At 33.2% G+C, this 26,633-nt stretch overlaps 1 protein-coding gene across 1 annotated transcript in view; it reads right to left on the bottom strand.

Annotated features, from left to right (window-relative positions):
* Positions 1-26,633, bottom strand: part of MDGA2 (MAM domain containing glycosylphosphatidylinositol anchor 2) — an 800,938-nt gene that overhangs the window by 196,996 nt on the left and 577,309 nt on the right. The window contains exon 7 of the mRNA XM_063091085.1: positions 9,780-10,109. Within this exon, the coding sequence (XP_062947155.1) occupies positions 9,780-10,109 (330 nt within the window). The remainder of the gene's footprint in view (positions 1-9,779; positions 10,110-26,633) is intronic.

Consider the following 26,633-nt stretch of genomic DNA (forward strand, 5'->3'; position numbering starts at 1 on the left):
TTTACTTAAAAAATAGATTTTCAGAACACATAAAGACCACCTAACTCCACCACCAAAATATTAATAATTTTCTAGTTTTTTCTAATTTCTTTTCCAAACTTCACTGATATCTTACAATAAAGAATGAAAAATTAAAAGATTATGAGGACCTTTTGACAATGAAAATGTATTTATTTGCAAGCAGATTTTGAGGGAAAAGTTCTTTGCATTAATCATATTTCTAGTTTCTATTTTGGAACCCTTGAAAGAAATAGCTTTGGTTGAGGACATTCCCAACTGTAAACTTAAATGAAACTTGGAGACACCACAAACAAATCAAATCACTATAATAACTGTTCTATCTGATACAAGAAGAATTAGAGTTCTAGAGCATTTGCTACTACACAGAGCAAAATAGTGACCAAATTGTTAATCTATCGATACAGTTACCATGGCTACTCCTATTCATTTCTATTTTTCCTAATTGCTAAGAGTAGATAAGTAGTGTTATCTGTGAAAATAAAAATCTGAAGTGTTATAACTAAATAAATAGTGAACATAATAACACTTCCCACACCTTTATCTTCTCTTTTAGTCAAAAGAGCCAGGGTTGATCCTAGTACTGTAGCTTTAAAATGATATACCTTAATTTATATTCCATACTTAACTATAAATCTGATGGAGACATTTACTCTTCATCAGTTAATGAAGATATTTGTTACAAGTCTTTCTCAAACCTGGTAAATTATTGCTTGTTGCTTTAATTTTAAATGCAAATTATACAACTAAACAATGATTTTCAGTCCTCATTAGAACAGACAAATCTATATTCAGCCATTTAAAATTCAAATAGTGCCTATGTCCTCATTACTTGCAATAGAAAAGGATAAAGGATATAGAAAGCATAAATCAGGTATACTTTCTTATTTCTCATTGGTCTGTTCTTTTTAAAAATATAATCTGAGAATTTCAAAAAGTGTTTAATTTCACTGAGTGGAGAAAGTCCTCAGCATATAGGACAGTAATTAGACAAAAACTAGATAATCATTGTACATCTATAACCAATAGGTAGGAACTTTGTTCTGATACTTGCAAAGAAAATTGGGGTAAGATGATAACTGGAGGAAAATTATAAATTCAATATTATTTTCATAATTATATAGATTCAAATATATGTGAGAAAATTCAAATATAAAAACATGATTAGTATTTATTGATCTATTACAGAAACAGAGTATTTAACGCAGCCAATCTTTGCACAACCTAAAATTCCTCAATCAGTATATGGCATTACCATATTCTAAACACCAAGGCATAACATTTTGTAATCAGAAGCATAGCATATTTTAGGAGGGACAGAAGTCATTCAAGCCAATGATTTTCAACTATGAGTGCGTGCACGTACATGTGTGTGAATGGGAGTTAGAATCTTTTGTACAAATATAATTTCCCATAGAAGTCTTGTACATTAAAGAGAAAGATGTTTTGGTTAGGTTGAAGTTGGAAGAGGAAAAAGGGGGTAAAATTCTCAGCTGGTTACTTCCCTTATCCTGCAGTTCAGCAGCCCTTGAGAATATTCCAAAGAATTTCTAGTTCTCATTGGACCACCATTTGGAAATCAGTTACCCAGCTGATCCCTTTATTTTATAGATGAAAAATTTTGAGGCCCAGCCAGACCCAAGGTCATAAAGCCTTGTGAGTGGTAAATTTGAGCCTGGACTCAAGTCCCAGCCCTACAATACATAAAACTGCCTGATGTCAATCAGGCTCTTTCTTAAATTGACTTGATAGCATCTGGCATTGGCTTAACTGCCCCCTAGTAAGAGAGCTTGTGAGTGCACCTCAGCACCTCATCTGATTCCTATCTATCTCTCCAACTGAATAAATGATACCCCCACACACACACTACAATCTGTAGATTTTTCCTTATGTTCCTTTTCATTCATTGTATTTCCTCAAAATCTGCCTTTAAAATATTCCAAAGCTGGGGTGGTAAAATAAGGCATATCAGATGCATAGGTGTTAACTGACTTCTCAGGTGTAGTTCATGAGTGAGTCTGAAGCTTTTCTATTGGCTAAACTTTATCTTTTCCAGTCTTACCTGACCACTTTCCATAAAATATTGCTTATCCCCATTGCCTTGATTTCCTTCCTAATAAGTTTTTTCTGCTTTCTTTCTCACATCATCTATAAGTAACTCACTGAATATTTGTGCACAATGCAAAGGGAGCCTGCAAGGTTAGCGAGCAAAGGAAAAGTTTCCTTTGCCCAGGTGATTAATTGTTAGGCCTCTGGGATGTCTTTTGAAGCAATGTTCTATTTCTCTACAAGTCTTCCTCTAGTATTCTCTTTTTTAAACTCTACAGATTCACCCAATGAAGAGTCCCTTTATCACATCCCTGACAAAATCTTTTGATCATTCTTGACGGTGTGACTATGGGCTAATAAGATCTAATAAGATTCATTTCTTTCTAAGATCTAGTACCCACTTCTTAATACAGCTCAGAGGCCATCTACTTTATCAAACTCTTGCTGACCAGATTCAGTAACATTGTCCTGTGTGCTTCCATATCACTTTGATGGCTTATTAAAGTAAATAATAAACAGACTTTATATTAAAGTTATTCAAGTATAATTCCACTGGGATATACACTGCATTATGAATTATATCCTATCCCTTTTTTTCTTCCTGTATCCCCTTTTTTATAGTGGTTGTTCAATAAAATCACTTGGATTGAATGTGCACGGTATTTCATGAATTAATACCAGAATTGTGAGTGACATCTACATTTCATTTCTCTTTGCCATTTTAGAACACTTGGTATTATTCCTACTTGCATTGTCAATTAACCTGACCTCTCAAAGTTGAATCTCTAAGCCTCAATTTTACTCCATTAAGGACAGACTTTTTAGGGCTGAGAGCTGTTGAAATAAAGGTCAGATATCACAAATGTAAGGGGAAAAGTACCAATGGCTGGAGCCATAAATACTGTGTTTATTTCTTGGGGTAGGTTCCATATATTCATTAAGAAAACTTCAGAAATTTCAGATCTTTCTAAATTGCTCCCATCTGATCCATCATACTTTTATTTTGTGTCAATTTAGCAATATTTATTTTAGGACATTCAGCACATTTTAATATGGCACTTGCTAAGCTTTCTGAGGTGTTTTTACCCTTTGAGCACGGATTCCTGTCTATCTTAATAGTTGATATGAAAGAAAATAAAGAACTGGACATTAACTTCAAATACCACAATCTCTATCAGTGCTACCTGAAGAGAAATTATAACAATAACAATAATGTAAATGATAATATTTGACATGAACAACTGACATTTTCTCAAACTTAAGTGTGAGAATAAGCATCTTTAGAAAACTGCTATTTTTGATATTTTTTAAAATATTATTTTAAACATAAATCTGAATAAAACAGAATAATCTTTTCAAGCAGAGATTCCAGATAAATCTGCTAGCCACTCATCAATACTTCCAGACTGTTGTGTTTGCATGCCTCCTTTGTGGAACATCTGCATCAGCCACATAGGCTAACATTAAATACCGTCCTTTACTAAAAGAACAAATGAAAGGAATTATGTATCTCTACAAGTATGCATAGTCAAATATTTCCTAAATGATGTTCTCTGTACATACTCAATGAAATGTACGTGCTCAATAAGAACAGTATTCTGCAGTTCAGTACCTCTCTGGGAAATTTACTAAGCATGACAACATCTTAAGGCTCTAAGAACACCATAGCAAAGACATCTACTTGGCCGAGTCTAGTTTCAGTTCTGATGCTACAGGTGAAGAGGAAAATTATGGAATAAAAAATGAAAAAAGGCTGTAGAAGTAATTAGCTATTTTTTAGGGGGATAGTCTCCCTACTGACACCCTGTTCAAAACAATGTACTCTTTCCTGGCCCATATCAAGGACAGATATAATGCTCATTTCAATAAACACAAGATTTAACTGAGCAAGAGAAATTTTTAGGACTTAAAGGGTAAGTTTAATCTGCATGAAACCAATTATGCCTGAGGTCAGAGTGAAAAGTGGCCAATCAGCCAATCAGAAAAGAGGAACTGACCTCATAATCAGGAGACTCTAAAGTTCAGAGTGTATCTCATTTTTTAAAAAGTTGTGTTTTTTCATTATGTCTTCTTAGCCATTTGAAAATTTTAAAAAATATAGAAACATAGATAAAGTTAGATGAAAGGGTTCACAATCAGAATACAGACAGTAACAGAAAAGTTTGTATTTTAGGAAAGAGACTTGAGTGATTACAAAATAATCTCAGGAATCCTTGCAACATAATTGTACAATTTGGACCACTGTAGCAGACAATTTATGACAAAGCATCCTATAAAATATGCATGTAAATGAGTAATAAGGAAATACTGAGATTTTGCTTCAAACTTTACACAATGTAATGATGTTTGTACAAATAACATTTACTTACATGTGGGTTTAACTTAATTTCCTAGTTAAGTCCATAGAGTTCAGCTTTGTTATCTTATTTCTTAATTAATAGGGTTTCAAAAGTGCAGGTTAGAGGTCAACACACTATGGCCGGTGGGTTAAGTATGGACTAACACCTAGTTTTATAAATAAAGTTTTATTGGAACACATTTGTGCCCATTGATTTACTGTCTATGACAGCTTGCCCATTATAATAGCAGAGTAGAATAGTTCTGGCAGAAACCGTATGACCTGAAAAGCCAAAAATATTTACTAGCCAGCCATTTACAAAAATTATGCCAGTCTCTGGTCCCTATTTTTAACTTGGAGGTCATGGATATACTTCATAATTTCGGATTCAAGGAAGGAAATTAATTTGTCACTGTCCAGTAACTCAGGTACTAACTTTTGACTGCATGGAAGCTTCCTCTGATTAAAGCATTCTCAGGACTTCATGTATTAGCCTTACACTTATGATTTCCCTTTACATAGAACAACCTATCCCTCACTCTAGTCATTCTACAGAACTTCACTTTTAATTGGCAGAATTTCATGAGTTTCTATTCCTCCTAAACTGGAAAAGCACAAAGGAGCAAATCCAGGTGGATTTAGTCATCTTTCTCTTTGCCCTTCTGTTCACTAAATTCTTTCTTGTTGTGTACCATAGTCCTATGTTATCAAGGGCTTTCATTTCACAGATGTGAATACTTCTACAGACACTTGCTAACTATCACAATTATAGTAACTAGACAAGTAGTCAGCAGCAAAGCTAAAATTTTGTATTGATTTTTTCAGTTGGTCACAACTATGCACCTATGCTATGTTTCATGTTTCAGTCTCTTGTTTAATCCTTTAAATCTTGCTCCACTTCCTGCTATATAAAATGCCTGTGTACTCTAACAAGGGAGAAAAAATTCATCAAAAATCTGTATTGAATCTTCTGCTATATTTGCCCACCAGATGTCTCACCACAGGAATTCCACAGATCACCAACCAGTCTCACTATTTAGATTTCCCAGGCATGATGCAGACGCTTCCAAGTTTACTATAAACATACAAGATTGTCAAGTCACGTGAAAGAATATATGCAAGCTAATGAGCACCTGAGGACTATATCATGGAACAACAGTGGAAAAAGCAACAGGATAGTGTGCAGCAAGAGCTCTAATAATTAAAAATCTATTATAACAATTATATTTATGCAAGTAAGTAAAAAGTAAGTGACAATATTTTTAGCATTTGATTTTAAGTGCTGTCAAAATTTTAAACTAAAATTCATGTGCATTTTCCAGCAAGTATGTGAAGAATTTTTATTTTACAAAATTGAATTGTAACAAAGTTTCAGTATATTTAAGTTTTTAATTGAGACATTTACAACAATTGTTATAATGTGTTTTTAAGTTACATGCAGTCTAGCCAGATAAAATATAGCTTTAGTAATAAAAATTATAAAGTTGAAATAAACCAGTATAATTTGCTTATGTTAACATCAATTAGCATCAATCCTACAGTAAATGCAAGAAATAAAGAATCACTTTAACATTCCTGGGACTTCTTTTTTTCATTATAATTTTGCCAGAAGTGGCCTCCTTACAACACCACTATCTCAATGTTACTTCCTTCATGATTTACTCAAATGCCATTTCTCTGTGAAACTTTCCTGTACCCACACTGACAAAAGCATTCACAATTTCTACAGATGTCTGATCAATCTCTAAGCATAGTATCTATTCACTATCTCTTGTGCCTAGTTTCTACGTAATCTGTCTTGACAAACTTACATTGTAAATTCTTTAAGAGCAAGCCCATTGGTGCTATCACCATGAAACACAGAGCCTGGTATGAACAATAACTCAGTAAAGGAATCAGAAAGAAACATAAACTTTAAATTGACAAAACAACAAATGCTCACAATAAAACAATTAGCATGATTACAGAATCAGGAGGAAAAACATTTCTAATACTGAATTCATGTAAAAATAAGACAATCTATGAACTATATCATAGTTTTTATTATTCAATCGAATGCATAAGGCATATTCCAAAATGAGTGTGGCCTCTCTCTCCAAAGTTTTTCTAAAATCCAATCATTGTCTTTTAAAAATATTAATAATTCTGTAAACTAGGATTTACTTTCCTGGGATATTTTATGTTTCAATTTTAAAAGTCATCTAAAGCATATGCCAAAATGTGGCTCCGTCATTTAAAAACATGGTTCTCTGTTTTAGGCAGAATGCTTTGTTACACCTCATTCTCATCTTAATAAAAGTATCATAAAGCACAATAGCAATTGCGATTCAATGTACGATTTTGTATAAAAAACAAAAAGCTCAGAATTTAAAAGACGTTTTAAAATATCACCCTAAAATAGCTTACATTTAACATAAAGACAATGTTTGTTTAACACATAAGAAAGCCACTGACCACTTGGTCAATGCTCAGTTTCCTAAAATAGTAATAACATAACCAGCAAAATCAAGACTCTAGTAGGTCTGCACATATATACTCATGTCGTAAAAGTTATTTCCTTCTCTTTGACTCACCCAGTTTGTAGGAATTTCCTTAGTATTCTCTATGGTTCATAAAATAAATATAGTCAAACATTCTCCTCTATGCTATAGCTTGTTCATTCTCATTGTTCAAACTCTATTCTAGAATATATTTATTTTCATATTAAAGTACTGCTTTAAGTATAGTCTATGATATGGGGATAACAATCATTTTTAATGACATTAGTTGAATCACACAATCTCAGATCTACAGAACTTTATACTGCATTTTGTTATTCCATTTTACTGTAAGCAAATTGTAGCATCAAAGCCAGTTTCAGCATGGAGATAGAGTACGTAACCTCCTTCAGTAACACAAACTTTAGATTAAGCATTATCCTCTAGGCCTTCTATCACAATACAATCTCCTGGCAGGCCAGACTCACAGGCATGCCACCTGTGCAGCTATGCTTAGAAGGGCCACACTTGGTTTAATGCTACAGTGCTGCCATTGTGAATTTCACGACCATTTTTGAACAAGGGATCCACATTTTTATTTTCACTTGACATCACAAGTTACAGAACCAGTCCTGCCCTTGGAGATGATAACACATTGAGTCACAGAATAAATTCATCTGTCAAATAACTTTTCTTAAAGTCGGTAGGGAATTACAGCAAAAGCAGAAAGAAGAACACCAAATGTCTATACTATAGAGGTAACAGAAGGAGGAGAGAAAACATAAAAGGAAAGCTGTGTGTGCAAATTAGCTCATTTTTTAACTTAACAATTATTTATTGAGTGTCTGCTATGTGCCATGTATTATACCAGATGCTGAGATTTCAACAAGAACAATACAGACAAAGTCTCAAACTTCATGGAGCTTCCACTCTAGGGACAAATGACGTCTGTCTGTAGTAAGTGGGGGATATCAATGGGCAGTATTTTGAAAAAAGATTTAATATATTTCTTTTATCTCTAGTATTGCTACCGCTGGTAACCAGACAAACTGATAATAGTTATGAACATTTAATTATTACAACTAATTTATTACTAAGAGATGTTTCTTGAGTAAAATCTGCTGTCGATAATCTTGGATTTTCCTTTTAGGATTTTTGGAAATTTCATGAATTAATGTTGGTCATCTTTTCAACATTGTCATTTGCAATAGATAGTTTTCAATAGGCAGTATAACTAGTATATTTAAAAATGAATGTTTAGGCTTATTTTGTGACTAATTATATAATGCGCCTTTCTTCTCTCCATTCTGTGCCCCCCATTTTGTCTAAATTTAATTGTATATGAACTGTGCTCCCATCAAACAAGTCTTTTTGGAGGGAAGTATTGGTTCTTTGGATCTGGCCTATGTGTCACCAATTCTGAAAAAGAAACAAGCAAACAAAACCAGACAAGCAACCAAACCAAACAAAGCAATGCTTATAATTAAGTATAGAATAATTGTGGAAAAGTGCTCAGAAAATGAGGACTAATGAGCCGGGATCTTACAAAAGTGCTTTCACTTTTATACAAAATATATGTGGGATGTCACCTGGTACAGCATTACCTAGCACATTGATGCAGGCAATCAATGGATGTTTATTGATGAAATGAATACATAAATGAATGAAAACTGACTAGGTATGTCAATAATTCTCTTTCAGATATCCTAAGTGAATCCATTTTGTAGTACTAGCACAATACTGAAATATCATTTAGATAAAAATAGTTTTTTTCACCTAGAAAATGACTAATGTCCAAACATAAGTACTTTCCATCACCATAACTTTCTTTTGAATTAATTGTAGCTGATAAATTTGAATATCCTTTAGAAACAAAGCAGAATTGTGAAAAGTGAGCACATTTCGTCAGCCTGAAGTATGGACCTATATCCCGTAAAGAGTAAAATAAATCCAGCGTGCAGTGCAATTTCAAACCATGAGAAGACACAAAATCACAGGTGACTATCTTAATGTACAAAAATCAAAATGTGTCTGACTGGAAAGGAAAAGCTAGCTATTAAACATTTCTCAAAACACACTGTTTACTACACTTGTGCTCTAAGTATTCAACACATATTATTCATCTACCATTATATAAGGATATTCAATTAAAATCCGATAGGGGAACTGGCTGGCAAAACAAATACAGCTACTTCAGAATTCTCTGGATGCATACTGATCGTATTTCATAGAATCACAGAGCTGAGAGTTAATCGAATGTGTCCTCCCATACAAAACCCCTGTAATTTGTTTTATCTACAGATATACATTTAAACAAAAGAAATTTGACAGCATATTTTTGCTTTTAACCTTAAAAGAAATTTCACACCAATATATTTTTGTATTCAACTATTTTCATTGTAAAGAGATTCTACCATAAGATTCTCCAAAAAGTCATATCTGACTAAAACTAACACATTTATCCAGGTTTTGTTTAGTGGAGGATGTATTTCTTATTCATCTTAATTTGAATAAATTATCATAAATTATCTCAGTAATTTTCTTCTTAAAACTAAATAGTTTCTGCTTGTTTAAAATTTCTGAAAATCATTCTATTGGAGGTTTTAGTTAATGAAAAACTGGTATTATTTAATGTAGAACTTATACCTATCTTAGTTAAAACTACTAATTTTATTTGAACAACTTCTGTAAAATCTCGTGCAAGTCTATATAAAAATTGAAATAACAATGTTTTACAACCTGATATTTATTGGACATTCAAAACAATAGTATTTTGTTTTTAGAAAACTTTTAAAAATAGAAATATTCTTAGCTGAACTAAAGACTATTTTGTCTGCTAAACTTAAAGAAGTTATTCTAAATGTGAACATCTTTTGCATCATAAATATGACTCTTACCTGTGCTGCTGGATATATTAACATCAATACTGATATCAGATATTCCTCCTCCCTTCAGAGATGCTACACATGTGTATGTCCCAAAATCCGTGAATTTTAAATCAATGATGTCCAAGTTTGTCGTTCCCGGGGAGACATCAGGATCAGTCTGTGTAATAACCATCCGCTCAGAACTTCTTAATGGACGACCATTTTTAAACCAACTAAATGTTAATTCCTCAGAAGGAACAGCTTCTACTTGGCAAGATATTTTCACCTCACGCCCAATCTGGATGTTGTCATCTTTGTGATAAGGATCTGGTGTGATCCAAAATCGTCCTTTTTTTAATGCTAAAACATAAAAATTCCATAAGTAGTTAGTGTTACTTTCATAATTTTAGGGATTCATTAACTCTAGGAAGTCATCTTTGGACTGAAATAAAGAAAAATAAAATAAAACGTACATTCTGTATTTTTCTTTGCTGTTTCCAAGTAGTGTGTCTACCGATAAATCTCATTTAGGTAATCCAGAAATAATTTTAAAATTCAAGTCATATAAAGACTAAACACTAATTTTTATAAATTGGATGATATTTTCCATTGATATAAAAAGTAATGCTTAAATCTATATGCAATCATACTTAAACCTTATTGTCACTGAATTTTGAACAACTGTTAGAACCTATTTATATAGAGTCACAGGGTAACTTTTAAAGTCAAAAATAATAATGTGGATCATGTAGTTTAATTAATTTCCTATGCCATCCATAATTATTGAATAATTCCCCCAAAACTCAAACATTGCACAAGCATCATATTAAAGAACATTCTTCTAAGCGTGTAGCTATATGCTGACCAAAACTACTTTGCTAAGAATTGTGCCAGTTCACATTTATGAGGCATTTTCATGTACTGAAATAACCTAGACTGAAAAAAATTAAAACATTTTCTATGAACTGCTTTATTCCACAATATATAAACGCTTCTAGTTAAAATTGTTTGCTGGCTCTCTTCTGCAGATCAACCAAAAGAACCTCACGGCAAATGGATTATAAAACATACGATATTTGTATCCTAGTATCAGTGCTTTCTGCGTCTGAGGTCAGTGTTGATCTCACAACCTGGGTCAGTAGTGATCATTACCAGAAGGCTGCTGGGGGAGCATCTATTGGCTTCCTAAGGGCAAAATCTCTGAATGATGCCATGGGACTCAATATGGAATAGAGTATGCTCACTTTTAGAACAGTGATTCTCTTATGCACACAGTTTTCTTTTTTCCAACATCCTCCCCTTTCCTCTCTCCCTTAACGTCTCTATCCCTGTATGATGAAATGTATATAGCAGATGCAGTGAAACACAGTTATCAAAACAAAATACTGGCCATTTACTTTTACCGTTACACATATGATACTGTCAAAAATGATGTCAATTTACTGGACCTGCAGACACGAAAGCCTTCTAACTGCATCCTGAACAACCCTTCCTGAATTTAACCAGATATTCCTTAGTTAGTCCAAAAAAGGACAGTGAACACCATGAAAATCTGTAAAACTGTGCAGAATAAACTATATTTTTAAATCTGAAAAAAATTTGCTTCTAAGTTTCTTTACTTTTCAGTCTCAAATATTTTCAACTGGTTTCTTGTTTGTATCTTAATGAGAAGAGATAAATGAATATCAAAAACAATATTTGTATCTTTCTGTTTATTCAAGATTTATGTGTTCTTCCTCAGGACAAGTAAATAAGCAAGGCCCTGACTGCATGAGATGAACAAAATAGACATAACCATGGCCCTCACATATTGCAACTTGTATACTCATAGATTATAGCCCAATTTGTTTACCAAACACTTATGATACTTATTTCTAGAGAAACCACACACTACATAGATATGAAATATTTCATATGGGTGAAAAAGTCTGAATCTAAGAGGAGAACCACCCCCCCCAAATTATTGTTTAGAAAATGCACTAAGCTTCAGTTTTACACCAGAGGACAAATACTTAAATCACATTCTCATTTTGTTGTTTGTTATGTTTTTCTATAACAAAATGTAACTTATAAATTGTACTTATCCCTAACTGTATCTTTATCAGTAGGGTACTCTAGGAGAAAATTAGAATAAATTATGCTATTCTATTACCTATACTCATATATTCATATTTTCATAGGCATTGAAGTATGACTTCACATTGTATTTAGAAAGGGAAATATGATAAAAATGTCCATATCTAGCCACCATATTTGGCATATAATACTGTGCATATACAATTCAAATGTAACTGAAGTTCTACAGCACAAAGCAAATCATAAAAGTGTAGAATATCCTTTTTTTTAAAAAAAGATCTAAAATAATAGTATGTCGAAAGCATTTACTTTCATTAGCATCATAACACTTAAATGAGAGTTCTTTTCAATTGTGAAGAATTTTCCTTACCTTGTTTCTAAAGAAAAATGATAATCAAAATAGAATTTTTAAACAAAAGACAAATCATAATTTAAAAAGTTTTAAAATTTTATATATTGATTTAGTAATAACTTCATATTATTAATATGGCATGTATGGAACTACTTTTACAATAATTTTCATTACAAAATTATATGTTGGTTTACATATACAAATGCACGCAACAAAAAATTCAGATGTTTAAGTGATTAACGCTTATTTACTATGCAGTTACTGTTTTCTCGTTCTATGATCTATGTAGTGACATATTAAAGTGAAATTGACATTGAGAGAATGGCAAACTCATCAGCCAAATTAGATCTGAACTACTACACAACTCAAAAACCAGTGATAAAAATATGCAATCTATACCTATGTGTTATAGATCATTTTATTCATGAAAATAATTTTTAAAGCCCAAGGTAAAAAATATTAAAAATTATAGAGCAATCATCAATTAATAAATCAGATTAAATATGATATTTAATTATACTCTTTGATATAAAGCAATATTATCAAGTACACTTTTAAGAATATTTGTTGATCTCTGTGTCAGACAATTCTATGATTTGGGCTAAGTCAATCTTACTATTCTTCCAAATGACACAGATTATAGAGAGAAGAAAAGGGACAAAGCAGTCTGCTAAGTGAGCTCAAATTAAGGAATTTTACAATAAGTAGCATAGATCATTTGACTGGAGAGACATCTCTCTGTGTTTGTTTGTGTTGTCCCTATAAAAAAAATAACTGGTTTTGCATACAAAACAGAAATTGTCTAAGGAAAAATATTACGTGTGTGTATAGTTATCTATAATAACAGAGGACAGTAAAATTTATTGGGTTTTTTCAATTACTTTGCTTAGAAAACTAAGAGCATAGCTCTGTGAACTAGACATGAGTACACTGAGAACTTGCAACCTAATTTTAGTTTTTCATTTCTATGTTGTCTAAAATGGGCAATCTAATTTTTATGGGTCAAGTGTATCATTTATAAAAATAGGAGGTGATAGTATTAGGCTCCCTTGGAGACCTATTGTGAGAAATATCTTATTAGCAACTGTGTTCAGGCTTTGAAAATATAAAATGTTTAATATAGTTCATCAGCTGGGAAGCAGGTTCCCTCATTTGTAATTAAACACTCTCTTTTTCAGTGAACAATTTCTAGTAGTTCATGCGATGTTAATTTAGTTATTTCATCTTAGCAGTTAAGATTTCAGACACTTAAAATCAATATGCAATGAGTACTGGAGTATAGCAGGGGTCCAATAGACTTAACAAGACTCTATAGAACTAAAGAAATTTTATGGAAAAAGAGTAATCCCTTTCCCCAAATGTGATTTCTTAGTCTGAATATCGAAAATCCCCTAACATCAGCCTGAGAGAACATTAGATTTGGCTTAATGTGTCATAAATTGTGATGGATGAAACTCAAAAGGTACTTGTCTAGTTTGGCAATGCATGTAAAAGACTGGCATGAAGTCGAGTCTCTGTTCTGGAAAACCAATCTGGAAACATTGCAATATTACCATAGCCTCCCTTTTTCAATGTTGTGAGAACTGAATGTACACTTGGCCCACATTCATTTGTGACAGGTTACTTGGGAGGACATTGTAATTGCACTTACTGAAGTCCCTCTACTTTGAGATATACAAAAGTGCTCTGTAAATGTCATGAACCTAAATGTAAAAGCAGAGGCCACTCCCTAGAAAAATCTGGATATGGTTTGTTGCTGACCTTTCTCTAGAGACAAAAGCAGATTTGTGCCTACGAATGTTGATGGTTGTATGGAAGACTTCCATTATTTAAACCAGATTACTTCTTGAGCATATGCTTGAAAGAAGAAGCACCAGCCTGTGGCTTCCACAAAGATAAGGCATCTTAACTGAGCTGGTATCTTGACTATAGCTGTAGACTTAAAATGATAAAATACATCGCTTTGTTGGTCAAATATTTTCTAAAGTATACAACACATAGTAATTTAATAATAAAATAAAAATTTTAGAAAGAACAAAACATGACAATGATGTTTTTAATTTTAATGAGAAAGTATCTCTTTGGAGATAAGAAGTATCAGCTGTCAGCTTTTGAACTTCTGCTAAGAATTTGTTTCAGAAGAATGATGAGACATGGAGTGACTACTTTTCACCATTCCAGGCTGACAAATTAGCAAAAAGACTCTCCAAATATACCATGTCTTATAATCTCAGTAGGATTCTGGACAACATGAAAAAGTGATAAAATGTTGCTGAGAGGAAGGGATCTAGAAACCATAATAGTGTAATCAGATAAATAACAATTGATTTTCTATTCATTAATCTCTGCTAAAAAGAATAACAATATTTGTGTGAGAAATGAAGTATTTTCCAGTCCTACTAGATGCTAATTGAATAAGCAGTTGGGAATAGAGTACGTCAGCAAAGAAACCTAAACGATAGTAAATGATAGTATATATAATCTGTGCTATTATAATTAGGCACCTATTTTCCTCCTCAAGAGGATGTGAACATCTGGGTGGTGGGGCCATACCTTACTCTTTATTGTCCCTAAATCCTGAACATGGTTCTTTGTTATAGTTAGTATGCAACAATTTTTGTATAATTTGATTAAAATGGAATTCAAATTATTAACTTTACAGATGCTGATTGTTTCCATTCAGTCCACTATGTCCATGTTAACTTTGATTTTGTTTTCTAGTATTAATTCTGAGATGCATTCGGGAAGTGGGATAGGAAAAGAGAAGAACAGAGTTGATATTTTCCAGGATTATTCAGGGATTTTGTTGTGGGAGTAGAAGGATACTTGATAAAACAGTATCAATACTGGGATACATGTGAGGAAGAAGATTCTGTACGGAATGCAGGAGACTTCATTCCACTGAGGCACAGCCACTGACTGGTTATGCGTTCTAGTCATGTGATGTGTCAAGAACACCAGCTATCAAACATCCTGCTTTGTAAAAGGAGACTGAATTTCACCCAAAAGAGCTTGTTCACATGCTTCAGAGCTCAGTTGATAATCATCTGTGAGGAAAGATGGAAGAAGGAAGAAAACTCACATCTAAGCACACTTACATTATCTAAAATAGTATTTGCCAAAACTTGCTTCAGAAAAAGGTTAGTAGGGGTTATGTTAAAGCAAAGAAAAACAAAGTTTGGAGGACTGTCAGTATGAGTAGAAGTTTGCTTTTCTGCTGAACTTCTCAGAGGTCAGAACATGCTAACATGCACATTCCTAGAGTGGCTGATTGTATGCACCAAAGAGCTCTATTTGTGGAACATCTCTCAAGACTAGTATCCCAGAGAATAAAGTTTGGAAGATAATGACCTAAGGAAATCTATCAATTGAGGAGAATCATAGAAAAAACTGTAAAATTAGATTCCATTCTTGATGTTTTGGGCATTTCCATTATCTGCATCAAAAACAATTAACAAGATACAACTTTCTAGTGAAAATAAAATTTATGATTAAAAAAAGCTAAAGGGTAAGGGAAAGATCTTAATTATTTTAAGTTAACAAGTATCTAATGGTACATAGAAGTTATAAAACATATTTTATGGCCATCTAATAAACTTATCTTCACTAAGGTCAGCCTGCCTCTTTCTTTCCAACCAGCAATTAAAAAAATAATTCAGTTTGTTCTTATCTCAGAAATGTATATTTTGAAATATGCCAATAGCATTAAGAATGAATTAAATGTATTAGCTTTTGTACAATTTCAAGTGTTGACATAAACTAGTAAGACAATCTATCTCAGTTGCTTAGGAAATAATAATTTGAGTTTACTTACATCTTATGTTGTTTTAAAATGTATATACATTGTTATTATAAAAAGTATAAAAATATTAAAGTTCTAAAAGATAAATAGGAGTAGAGAGGTCTTCTTTTCCTTATATACTGTTAGGTATTCTTACACTCACTTCTCTTTAGCTAACAACTCCAATTGCCAGTCTATGGTCTGTATAGAAGTTCATTAAGAATGCAAGAACAACAAAAAAGCATTACACCTTTTTCTAAAAGTGGTTTAATATAGCACCCCTGATAATCTGAATGCAGAATCAGATGCTGAAAGGAAGTTGAGGTTCTATTTCATTATAAAGTATCAAGGCTCTATTTATTTTGTTAATTTACTCAAAGCTAATTACTTCAGGTAATTATTTAAATTGTTCAAGCCAAGTATGGTGAATTTTAATTATATTTTGAATGTCCTTGCTCAATAAAACAGCTGCAATAAAGTATCTTGGGTAGGAATTGAAGAATAAAGGATGTTTTAGGTGGGCACAAATTATGCTCTTTGGAGTAAGTCCTTCTTTGAGAAGGGGGAAAATAAGTGGACTAAAATAATAATATCATTATTATCGTCATTATTATTTTGCCATTTTTACTATTTTAGTCCTATCTTAAGTAGAGAGAAAATATATATTTCCCATAAATTACCAAAATGTCTACATAGGTGTCATAAATAAAACCAAACATTTTCATAATGTGGCTGCCATGTTACTGGTATTAGACATAGCATGATGTCTTAGCATCAGTTATTTGAATAGGGAAATATTAATCAGCACATTTTGCTGACCCTATGAGTTTAAGAATTAGTTGGTGTTTTGAGCTCACCTTTTCCATGAAATTTAATAATGCCCCTTCACTATGAAAGGAAAAATATGCTCAGAGTGAATTACTTTTTTTTATTAATTGTTAAGATTTAGGACTAGAAACAGTTATAAGATGAACTGCAGCTTAGAAAGACATGTGCTAAATAAAATTCCTTTGAAATCCTTTTGAAAATAGTACATCCTTAATATTTGTAGAATTGATCATATAGCAGTGAAAACTAAAGATGAGATGAACTCAAACTAAAAATCTTTCATTACCTTCCATTTTAATACTAAAGAGAAAAGAAAACAACCTGAAATATGAGTTTTGAACGACCAAATGAAAAATATCTGTATTCATTATGAATTTATAAAAATTAACTATATTGTCCTTCCTGGTGAGAAGATGAAGAATCAATACCATTGACCAAGACCACACCTAGACATTCTCCTCAGCTTGACTAATGTTAGACTGGTTTATTATTATTATTACTATTATTTTTCATTTTTTTATATAGGCCACTGACCTTCCTTTTCTTAGAGTGTTTACTTTAGAAAACTTAAAAAACTTAAAAAACTTAATTGTAAATTATTTCCCTGCTCCTTTAAGATGTAAATTGCATACAAGTCAGAAATGTCTTTCTCAAGGACCTGGGAGCCATCCCTTTGAAATGTAATCATAAAAGTCTCTGAGATAATGCCCCTATCTCCCAGCCTCTGTGGAGGGTAGGAGCCTAGCTTTGAAAAGTGAAAAGAGACAATTAGTAGACACACATAACTTAATCACATCGACCCACCTCCCGCCTAGTTTTGGGGAACTTTTCCACCAGCTCACCCCAGCTGTTATAAATCCTCCCACTTGTTTTTGTTAAATCTCAGTTGGGTTCAGTCTTCCTTCCCAATTGCAATAGTCTTGAATACAGTTTTCCTCGCCATTTTTAACAAGTGCCTGGTGTAAGTTTTCTTTTATACCATTAAATATAGTCTTGTGCATTATTGAAATAGATGAAAGTAGGATCCGTCTAGGAAATTCATCACTACAATGTTTTAAATGACAAAGAAAATCATTATGGTTATAACACATACACACACTATAGTTCTCATATGTTGCTCAAACATGAAATGTCACATGAGTACAAGAGTATTTGAGCGTAAAAGAGGTTAATTTCATCTTTTTATATAGGTCTGCTTCTCCAAAGCGGTAAACTCTATTTAATCTTTAATGCCCTGTAGGTCTAGAGTTTCTGATAATAAACCACAGGACAAGGATCTGGCTTGGTAGGTAGCAACAGACAATACGACTGCTAAAATGAGGTGTGAAGAGACTCATAAATTTAATATATATGTTACAAAGTGAAATGTGTAACATTTCCTTTTTAAAATGTACACCGAACCCTGATCTAGGAGTCTTTAAAGCAGATTTTAGAAATAGTATGTATATATATGTGTATATATATATACACACACACACTCATATATATCTTTATTTTTAATGAGAAAATTATGGCAAAAAAAGCAAATAAGATAAAGTCAAAATGATGGTGGTATTAAATACATGCTTTTATATCCTGTATAGTTGCTAGTTGGGCCATAAATTGGCTCTGCTCTTTATAGGAACAAAGGCAAAGAGGGAAATACTGATTTCATAATTCACAGTATCTGTGAGTGAAATACACTTCAACTCCTCAGATTAAAAAAAAAAAAAATGAATAACATTATTCCTGGTTCAGAGATCTAAGTGGAATTTGTCTTCTGAACCTGCATAAAGGAGACATGCAATGAGCAACATTTTTAACCACATTCTTATGGTGAGCATAACAATGAAATTCACAGGACTAGTTGTCAATTTGTTTCTCAAAGTGAGCTAATTACAGCAATTTTATACAGGAACCAGATGCATATGGTCCAGGTGCACTGCTGTTCAGGCTTAAATCAAGAATAAATCCAAAGATAACATCTTGGTAAATATTAAGCGTGAGTGAATACAAGTTTATATTCTATGAAAATGGCCCAGGAAGGTTGTTGGTATTGTTGGTGGTGCTGGTGAGTGTTTATGTGTGTGTGTGGGTGGGTGGCGGGGGGTAGATACTATATGGTGACAGTTATATGGAAATATATGCTTTAAGAATTAACTGATAAAAATAGAGAAAAAAGAATTAATGGAGAAAAGCCAAACCAGGAGCCAAACTCTGTAAAGAGGTAAATAGAGGGATACACATGGGTAGGGACAAGATAGGAAAGGTCACATCATACTCAGACACAGTAAAAATACAACTTTATAATGTGAAAACTATGAGCACCTCGAGGAAAAAAAAATGTTTTTAAAAATGCCTCTGTGTTAAGTCAATTATTTGTATTACTTAGACAGTGGTGTGATATAAACCAGACTAATGTAAAGACACATCTACAAGAAACAATGACTTTTGTGTTTGAAGACTTGATTTGAACTCATTCTTAAAGAGAGTAATTAGATGTTAAGGCCAGTAATCCATTAAAGTTACTCTTACTTTTTGAAATTAAAACTATGACATCTATAGTTTAGATCAGTGGTACTCTAAGTGTGGATCCTGGACCAACAGCAATGGCATCATATAGAAACTTGCTAGAAATGCAAGTTCTTGGATGTCATACGAGACCAAATCTTCAATTCTTGGGACAGAGTCCAGCCATTTTCTTTGAAGAAGCCTTCTCAGTGAATTTGATGTACTCTCAAGTTTGAGAACTTCTGCCTTAGAAAACAGCTATCCCACCTTTTTTTTTTAAGAAATGCAGGCCCAGAAAAGAGCAAGGGAAGCCATCAGCTCATTCAGAAAGATTATTGAGTATTTAGGGCACACACTAAAAAGTGACCATAGCATGTCTTTTTACTTTGCAAGGCCCTCTGGAGCCTGTTTATCCTGATTAACACACTTGAAAAACTACTAAGGAACAGCTCCTGTAAGAGTCGAAATTGATCTCACATAGATTAATATGTACCTACTTCTTATCCACATAGCCAAAGCCTGAAGAAAGTCCCACAAAAGCACTTATCATTTCCAGATTTCTTTACAGAATGATAAAAATGTTGAGTAGTCAATATTAAGTACATTAAGGACACCCTTATTTACTTAAGAAATTCTAATTCTCAGAGTATTAAGAATGTAACCAGCCTTGAGTAGGGATTATCTAAAAAACTAATATGTTCATAAATGGGGATCAATAGAATAATAGCTCATCAACTTTTTTTCTGAGTGCCAATTGTTTCTTGGAGAGCCAGTGTAGATAACAGTGAAGAAAAAGTATTTTGGAGTCAGATTGCCTGGGATCTACTATGATTTCATCACATTAGCTGTGTGACCTGGTGCAATTAACTCTATAGAGCCACAATTTCCCAAATTTGTAAAATAGCAGTAATAATAAAAAATAAAATTAATCCACAAATCTCTGAGTGTGCTGATACCAACACAGAATAAACAAACAGTAGGTGTCAGATGCTTTCTACTCAATGTTTCCTGAGCTCTCATAACATGTCTACCACTGTTCTTGCTGCCAAGGGCACAAAGATGTAGAGCCTAGTGGTGGAGAAAAGCATAGAAACAAATAATTTTATAAAGACAAAGATTGAGGGTACTTAGTATTATGGGAGGGAACACTTAACAACTAGCTATTGTGGAGGGGTCAGAGAATGATTCATGAATTCCGTGGTGCCTGAGAATTCAGGGATAAAAGAAAGACAAACAATTGAAGATGCTGAAAGGTCATTCCAGAAAGTGATAGCATTACTGGTATGCAGAACAGGAATTCTTACTGCACCAATTGGTTCTAGTTCAACTCCCACTAACTCTTGCAAATCCTCTCATGTATCTGCAAAATGTATTCCTCTGCCATTTCCAACATTCACTTCCATTTTCTTTCTCTCGGGATGCAAAGTTGGTCCTCCTTCTGGGGCTGACCTCTTAAGTTGAGCTCCTAAATTTAGCTCCAGCTCTGCATGGAACATCACACAGCATCAATTTTCTCCTGTTTTTCTCTTAAATTTTCTCTCATGATGAGGTCTTTCCCACCTATCTACAAATATGATCACAAGGTTCTCATTAATTAAACAAAACAAAGCAACAACAACTGAATAGTACAGAAAGCCTTCCCTTGACTTCTGGAGCTACTTCTCATTCACTCTCTTTTTCTCTCACTGTCAAAATTTTAATATATAAACCACTCACTTTTAACCTTTCCCATAGTTTTGATTCCCACCAGTAATGGAACTTTTCTCTTAACAATTGTCAGTGAGGATGTGTCCCAAGGAGCTGCAGCTCAGCTCAAGCCCCCTGCTGCACTTGCTATGTACAACCTCTCTTGCTCTTTTGTTTCTAGCTTCCAGACCGATTCTATTTGTGCTTCCTTTGTCATGCATCTGGGCTCCCCTTTTCTCTCCTGTCTACACTAACTCTTCACAACTTGCCTTTACATCCATAGTTTCTGCCTCAGCCCAGATTCCTCTTTAGTAAAACACTCTGGTTTCAACTCCCTGAATGACAATAACTTATCTCCAATTGCCTGCTGGGTTTTTATGTGAGGCAGCACATCAGAGCCTATGTGCCTCAATCAAATTTCTTGTATCACCTCTTTAAGGAATGTCTGGATTTTTTTCCCTGTTTCTCTTTTTCATCAATGACACGTTCTTCCATATAATCTATATTTTTCCCTTTTGTCCTTTACTGTTTGCAGTCTCCCAGAATTTGCCATTGTCATTGCATTTACCTGGTAAAACATTTCTTCATGATGTGTGTCCAAATCTAATCTAGTCATCTAAGAGCAGATCCAATCTCATCTCTTTCATAATACTTTCCCCAAATCATGCAATCACAATGGAAGAATTGCCACTATTCTATGTCTTTCAGAAATCCTTCTTCCACAGTTGTTTTTTAAACATATTTTGTATTATCTGAATTTTCAAGCTTTCTGAAAGCAGAGGTACTTCACATTGCTGTTTTCCTGAGCACACTCTCTTCCACATGCAGGCTGTCACAGCACTTAAGGTTGGTGATATGGAAGAACAAATACGATAAACAACAGTGTAAAGCTTTTCATGCACAGGGGAAATCTAAAGTTATTTCCAAATAGTCATCAGATTAGTTGGTGTCACCTAACCATTAACCTAAATAAATTTAGTCAATTTTGTTAATTATCAGACAACTAGCAAAATTTGAATATGAAATAGTATTATGTGAAGGTAAACTTTCCACATTTTAATAACTATACTGTGGCTACACATGAAATGCTTTCTGAAATATTTTGTTTCAAGGGGCGCTATATCTCCAACCTACTCTCAAATGGGTTATAAAAATTTATATACATATTTATTGAACAACTGATAAAGCAAATAGGAAAAAATACAAGCTAATAGTGAAGCTGGGTGAAAGCTATATATGTGAGTTCCTTGTACTATTCCTTTTTAAATTTAATTATACATGCCGATGGGGTACAGAGTTGATCATCAGTATTTGTGTACAGTATGTGAGGATCAAATCAATATTATTAGCATGTTTGTCATTACAAAGCATAATTACTTTTTGTTTCCCTTACCCAATCACTCCCTGTCCACCCTTCCCCTACCTCTTTCCTACCTCTAGTAACTATAGGTCTGCTCTCTCCTTCTGAAAGTTCAGTGTTTTATTACGGTCTTCCTTTCTTTCTTTGGTTCATGAGTGGGGACATGCAATATTTCTCTTTCTGTGCCTGGCTTATTTTACTTAACACAATTCTCTCCCAGCTCATCCATGTTGATGCAAATGACAGTATTTCAATCTTTTTTATGGCAGAGTAGTATTCCATTGTGTACATATACTACATTTTCCTTACCCAGGCATCCATTGGTGGACATTTAGATTGGTTCCAAATCTCAGCTATTGTAAATAGAGCTGAGATGAACATGGGAGTGCAGGTATCCCTTCAACATGATTTTCATTCCTTTGGGTATGTACCTAGAAGTGGGACTGTTGGATCGTATAGTAGTTCTATCTGTAGTTATTTGAGAAACCTCTATACTGTTTTCCACAATGGCTGTGCTAATTTACAGTCCCACCAGCAGTGTAGAAGTGTTCCCCTTTCTCTACATCCTCAACAGCATTTATTATTCTCTGTCTTTTTGATAACAGCCAGTCTAATGGGGGTGAAATGATAACTGTGTGGTTTTGATTTGTATTTCCCTGATAATTAGAGATGCTGAGCAATTTTTCACGTACCTATTGGACATTTGTATATCTTCCTTTGAAAATTGTCTATTCAGTTCCTTTTCCCATTTTTAAAATGGATTATTTGGATTTTTTACTGTGAAGTTGACTGAGTTCCTTGTATATTCTGGAAATTAATACTTTATTGGATGTATGGATTGCAAAAATTTTCTCCTATTCAGTATGTTGTCTTTTCACTTTGTTGATTGTTTCCTTTGCTGTGCAGAAGCTTTTTAGTTTGAAATAACTTCACTTGTTTATTTTTTCTTTTGTTGCTTGTGCGTTGGGGATCTTATTCATCAAGTCTTTGCCCAGTCCTACATTCTGAAGTGTTTCCCCTGTTATCTTCCAGGAGTTTTATAGTTTCAGATCTTATGGGTCTAGTTTTATTCTTCTTCACATAAATATCCAGTTTTCCCATCACCATTTACTGAGGAGGCTGTCTTTTCCCCAATATATGTTAGAGCCTTTGTCAAAGATTAGTCAGCTGTAAGTACCTGAGTTGATTTCTGGGTTCTGTATTCTGTTCCATTGATCCAAATGTCTGTTTTTATGCCAGTACCATGCTGTTTTGGTTACTACAAATTTGTCATATAATTTGAGGTCAGGTAGTGTTATGCCGCCTCCAGTTTTATTTTATTATTTTGCTCAGGATTGCTTTGGCTATTCAGGGTCTTTTTGTTGTTCCTTATAAATTTTAGGATTGTGGCTTCTATTTCTATGAGGAATGCCATTGGTATTTTGATGGGTGTTGCATTGAGCCGGTAGATTGCTTTGGATAGTATGGACATTCTTATCATTTTAATTCTTCCAATCCAAGAACAAGGAACGTCTTTCCATCTTTTGGTGTACTCTTTAATTTCTTTCAGCAGAATTTTTCAGTTCTCATGGTAGAGATCTTTCAACTCTTTGGTTAAATTTATTCCTAGGTATTTTATTCTTTTGGTAGCTATTGTAAACGAGCTAGCTTTCTTGATTTCTTTTTCTGCTTGTTTGTTGTTGGTGGTTAAGAACACTACTGATTTTTCTGTTTTGATTTTGTATCCTGCAACATTACTGACTTTGTTTATCAGCTCTAGGAATTTTTTAATAGAGGTTATGGGTTTTTCTATGGACAAGCCATTGGTCAGACTAACTAAAAAAAGAAGAGTGAAGACCCAAATAACAAAATCAGAAATGAAAAAGGAGACATCACAACTGATACCACAGAAATACAAGGAATCATTAGAGACTATTAGGAGCAATTATATGCCAACAAATTTGAAAACCTAGAGGAAATACATAAATTTCTGGACACATGCAAACTACCAAGACTGAACCAAGAAGAAATAGAAAATCTGAACAGACCAATAACCAGCAAAGAGACTGAAGCAGTTATCATCAGTCTAATAACAAAGAAAAGCCCAAGACCAGAAGGCTTCACCACTGAATTCTACCAAACTTTAAAGAGCAATTAATATCAATCCTTCTCAAACTATTCCAAAAAATTGAAACAGAGGCCATTCTCCCAAATTCATTCTATGAGGCTAGCATCACCCTAATACCAAAACCAGACAAAGGCACAACAAAAAAAGAAAACTACAGGCCAATATTCTTGATGAACATAGATGCAAAATTCTTAACAAGATATTAGCAAACAGAATACAACAGCATATCAAAAAGATTATACACCATGATCAAGTGTGATTCATCCTAGTGATGCTAAAATGGCTCCACATATGCAAATAAATAAAATGTGATACACCACATCAACAAAAGCAGGGAAGAAAACATGATTATCTCAATAGATTCCAGAAAAGCATTTGAAAAAATTCAGCATCTTTCATGATAAAGACTCTCAACAAATTAGGTATAGAAGGAAAATATCTCAACACAATAAAAGCCACATATGACAAGCCCACTACCAACATGATCCTTAATGGGGAAAAACTGAAAGCTTTTCCTTTTAGAACAGGAACAAGACAAGGATATCCACTCTCACCATTCCTATTCAACATAGTATTGAAAGTATTATATAATATTGGAAGCCAGCGCAATCAGGCAACAGAAAGAAACAAAGGGCATCCAAATTGGAAAGAGAAAGTCAAATTATCACTGTTCATAGATGAACATGATCCTTGTACTATTCCTGATATTAAAAATTTTTTTCTTAAGAAGTTGTTTGATGAATCAGTTTTTAAAAATCAGCTTGTTTTTTATTGTTATTTATATCCACAGATTTAAAATCTGTATCACCAGTTATAACTGTGGAGTTTGTTTTACATCTCTATATTATTCTCATTTTAAGTGTATATTAAGTGTATATTAAGTATATATTAAGATACAATAAACTTTTACAGCTCTTTGAAAATCATCAACAATAGAAAAAATATTATCAAATACTGACATAAAACAAAAAAATAGCAAATAAAACTAGGCACGGAAACTGACATTTAGTCAATAAAATATTTGTCAAGCAAACAGATTAATCCTCCTTACACAAGTGGGTGCCCATTAGTGGCGGTGACTGATAAATACTACGTGCCCTTTGTGAACTACTTTTCAAAATCTTGTAGAACCTTGTTGCATAAAATTTTTCTAAGTTGAATGATCTGCCATTCTGAAAAACACTTAATAGAGAAAAGAAATAAAAAGTTTCAATACTCTGCAATGGTAATTCTGTAGTTATTTTTTAAAAACTAAACAAAACTCTAAAATGTGGCAGCTAATTGTTCCATATGTGATATATTTCATGGATATATACAATTTATTATGATTTAAAATAAAAATGATAATTTTTTGACATTTTTCTCACATATACGTAGCTGTAACTCTGAGAAAGCTCAGTCAGGCCAAATGAAGGTATACAAATGGGGCTTCTTGAAGTGTAATGCCATGTTTTGCCATTTTTACCATGTTTTATCAACGTAGGACATAGTTTAATGGCGTATATGTGTGTGTTACTAAAGGAGCACTAGATTTCTAAACATGTTTAATTACTCTGACTCTCCTTTTTTACTTCCTATTTTTTCTATAAATATAATCTAATAAAAAGTACATATTTCAAATCATACTGTATGGACCACATACTTTCATTTGGAGGTCCATATGAAACTTGGGAATAAACCAATGAGAATTTTATAAAGCTATTATTCCAAAAATTATCTCAGAATTAATTTTCCTGAATCCACTCTCTTGAGCTGTGTGATTGAGCAATACCTTTTATTCACATTTTATGCCACCATTATTATTCACCGTAACAAAATAGAGTATTAACAATGTAGCTGACCTGGAAAACATTTCTTTACCTAAATATCCTGCACAATTCTTCTCGACCATTTTTTATAGATAAACATTTCTTATTTAATAGCACCTTGCAGCAAAGTTAAAACCTACCCAGTTGAGAACTTGTTCTGGACTTACAAAAAGATTTTTCTGTATAACTGAAAATACATCACTTTAAAACCATGACTTTAAAAGATTAAACATTTTGAGGTACTATCATCATGAATTTACTCTACCAAACCTCACAGCTAGGAATGGCTACCTTCCAATTTTAACAGAAATACCTATTTTCTTCACTAAACAGCTACAGAGGGCATGAATGTTTTAGTTTGAGTCAGTCATTCTTTGGTTTATATTGTTTTATTTC

The sequence above is a fragment of the Cynocephalus volans genome, chromosome 3 (genome assembly GCF_027409185.1).
Source record: "Cynocephalus volans isolate mCynVol1 chromosome 3, mCynVol1.pri, whole genome shotgun sequence".
NCBI lineage: Eukaryota > Metazoa > Chordata > Mammalia > Dermoptera > Cynocephalidae > Cynocephalus > Cynocephalus volans.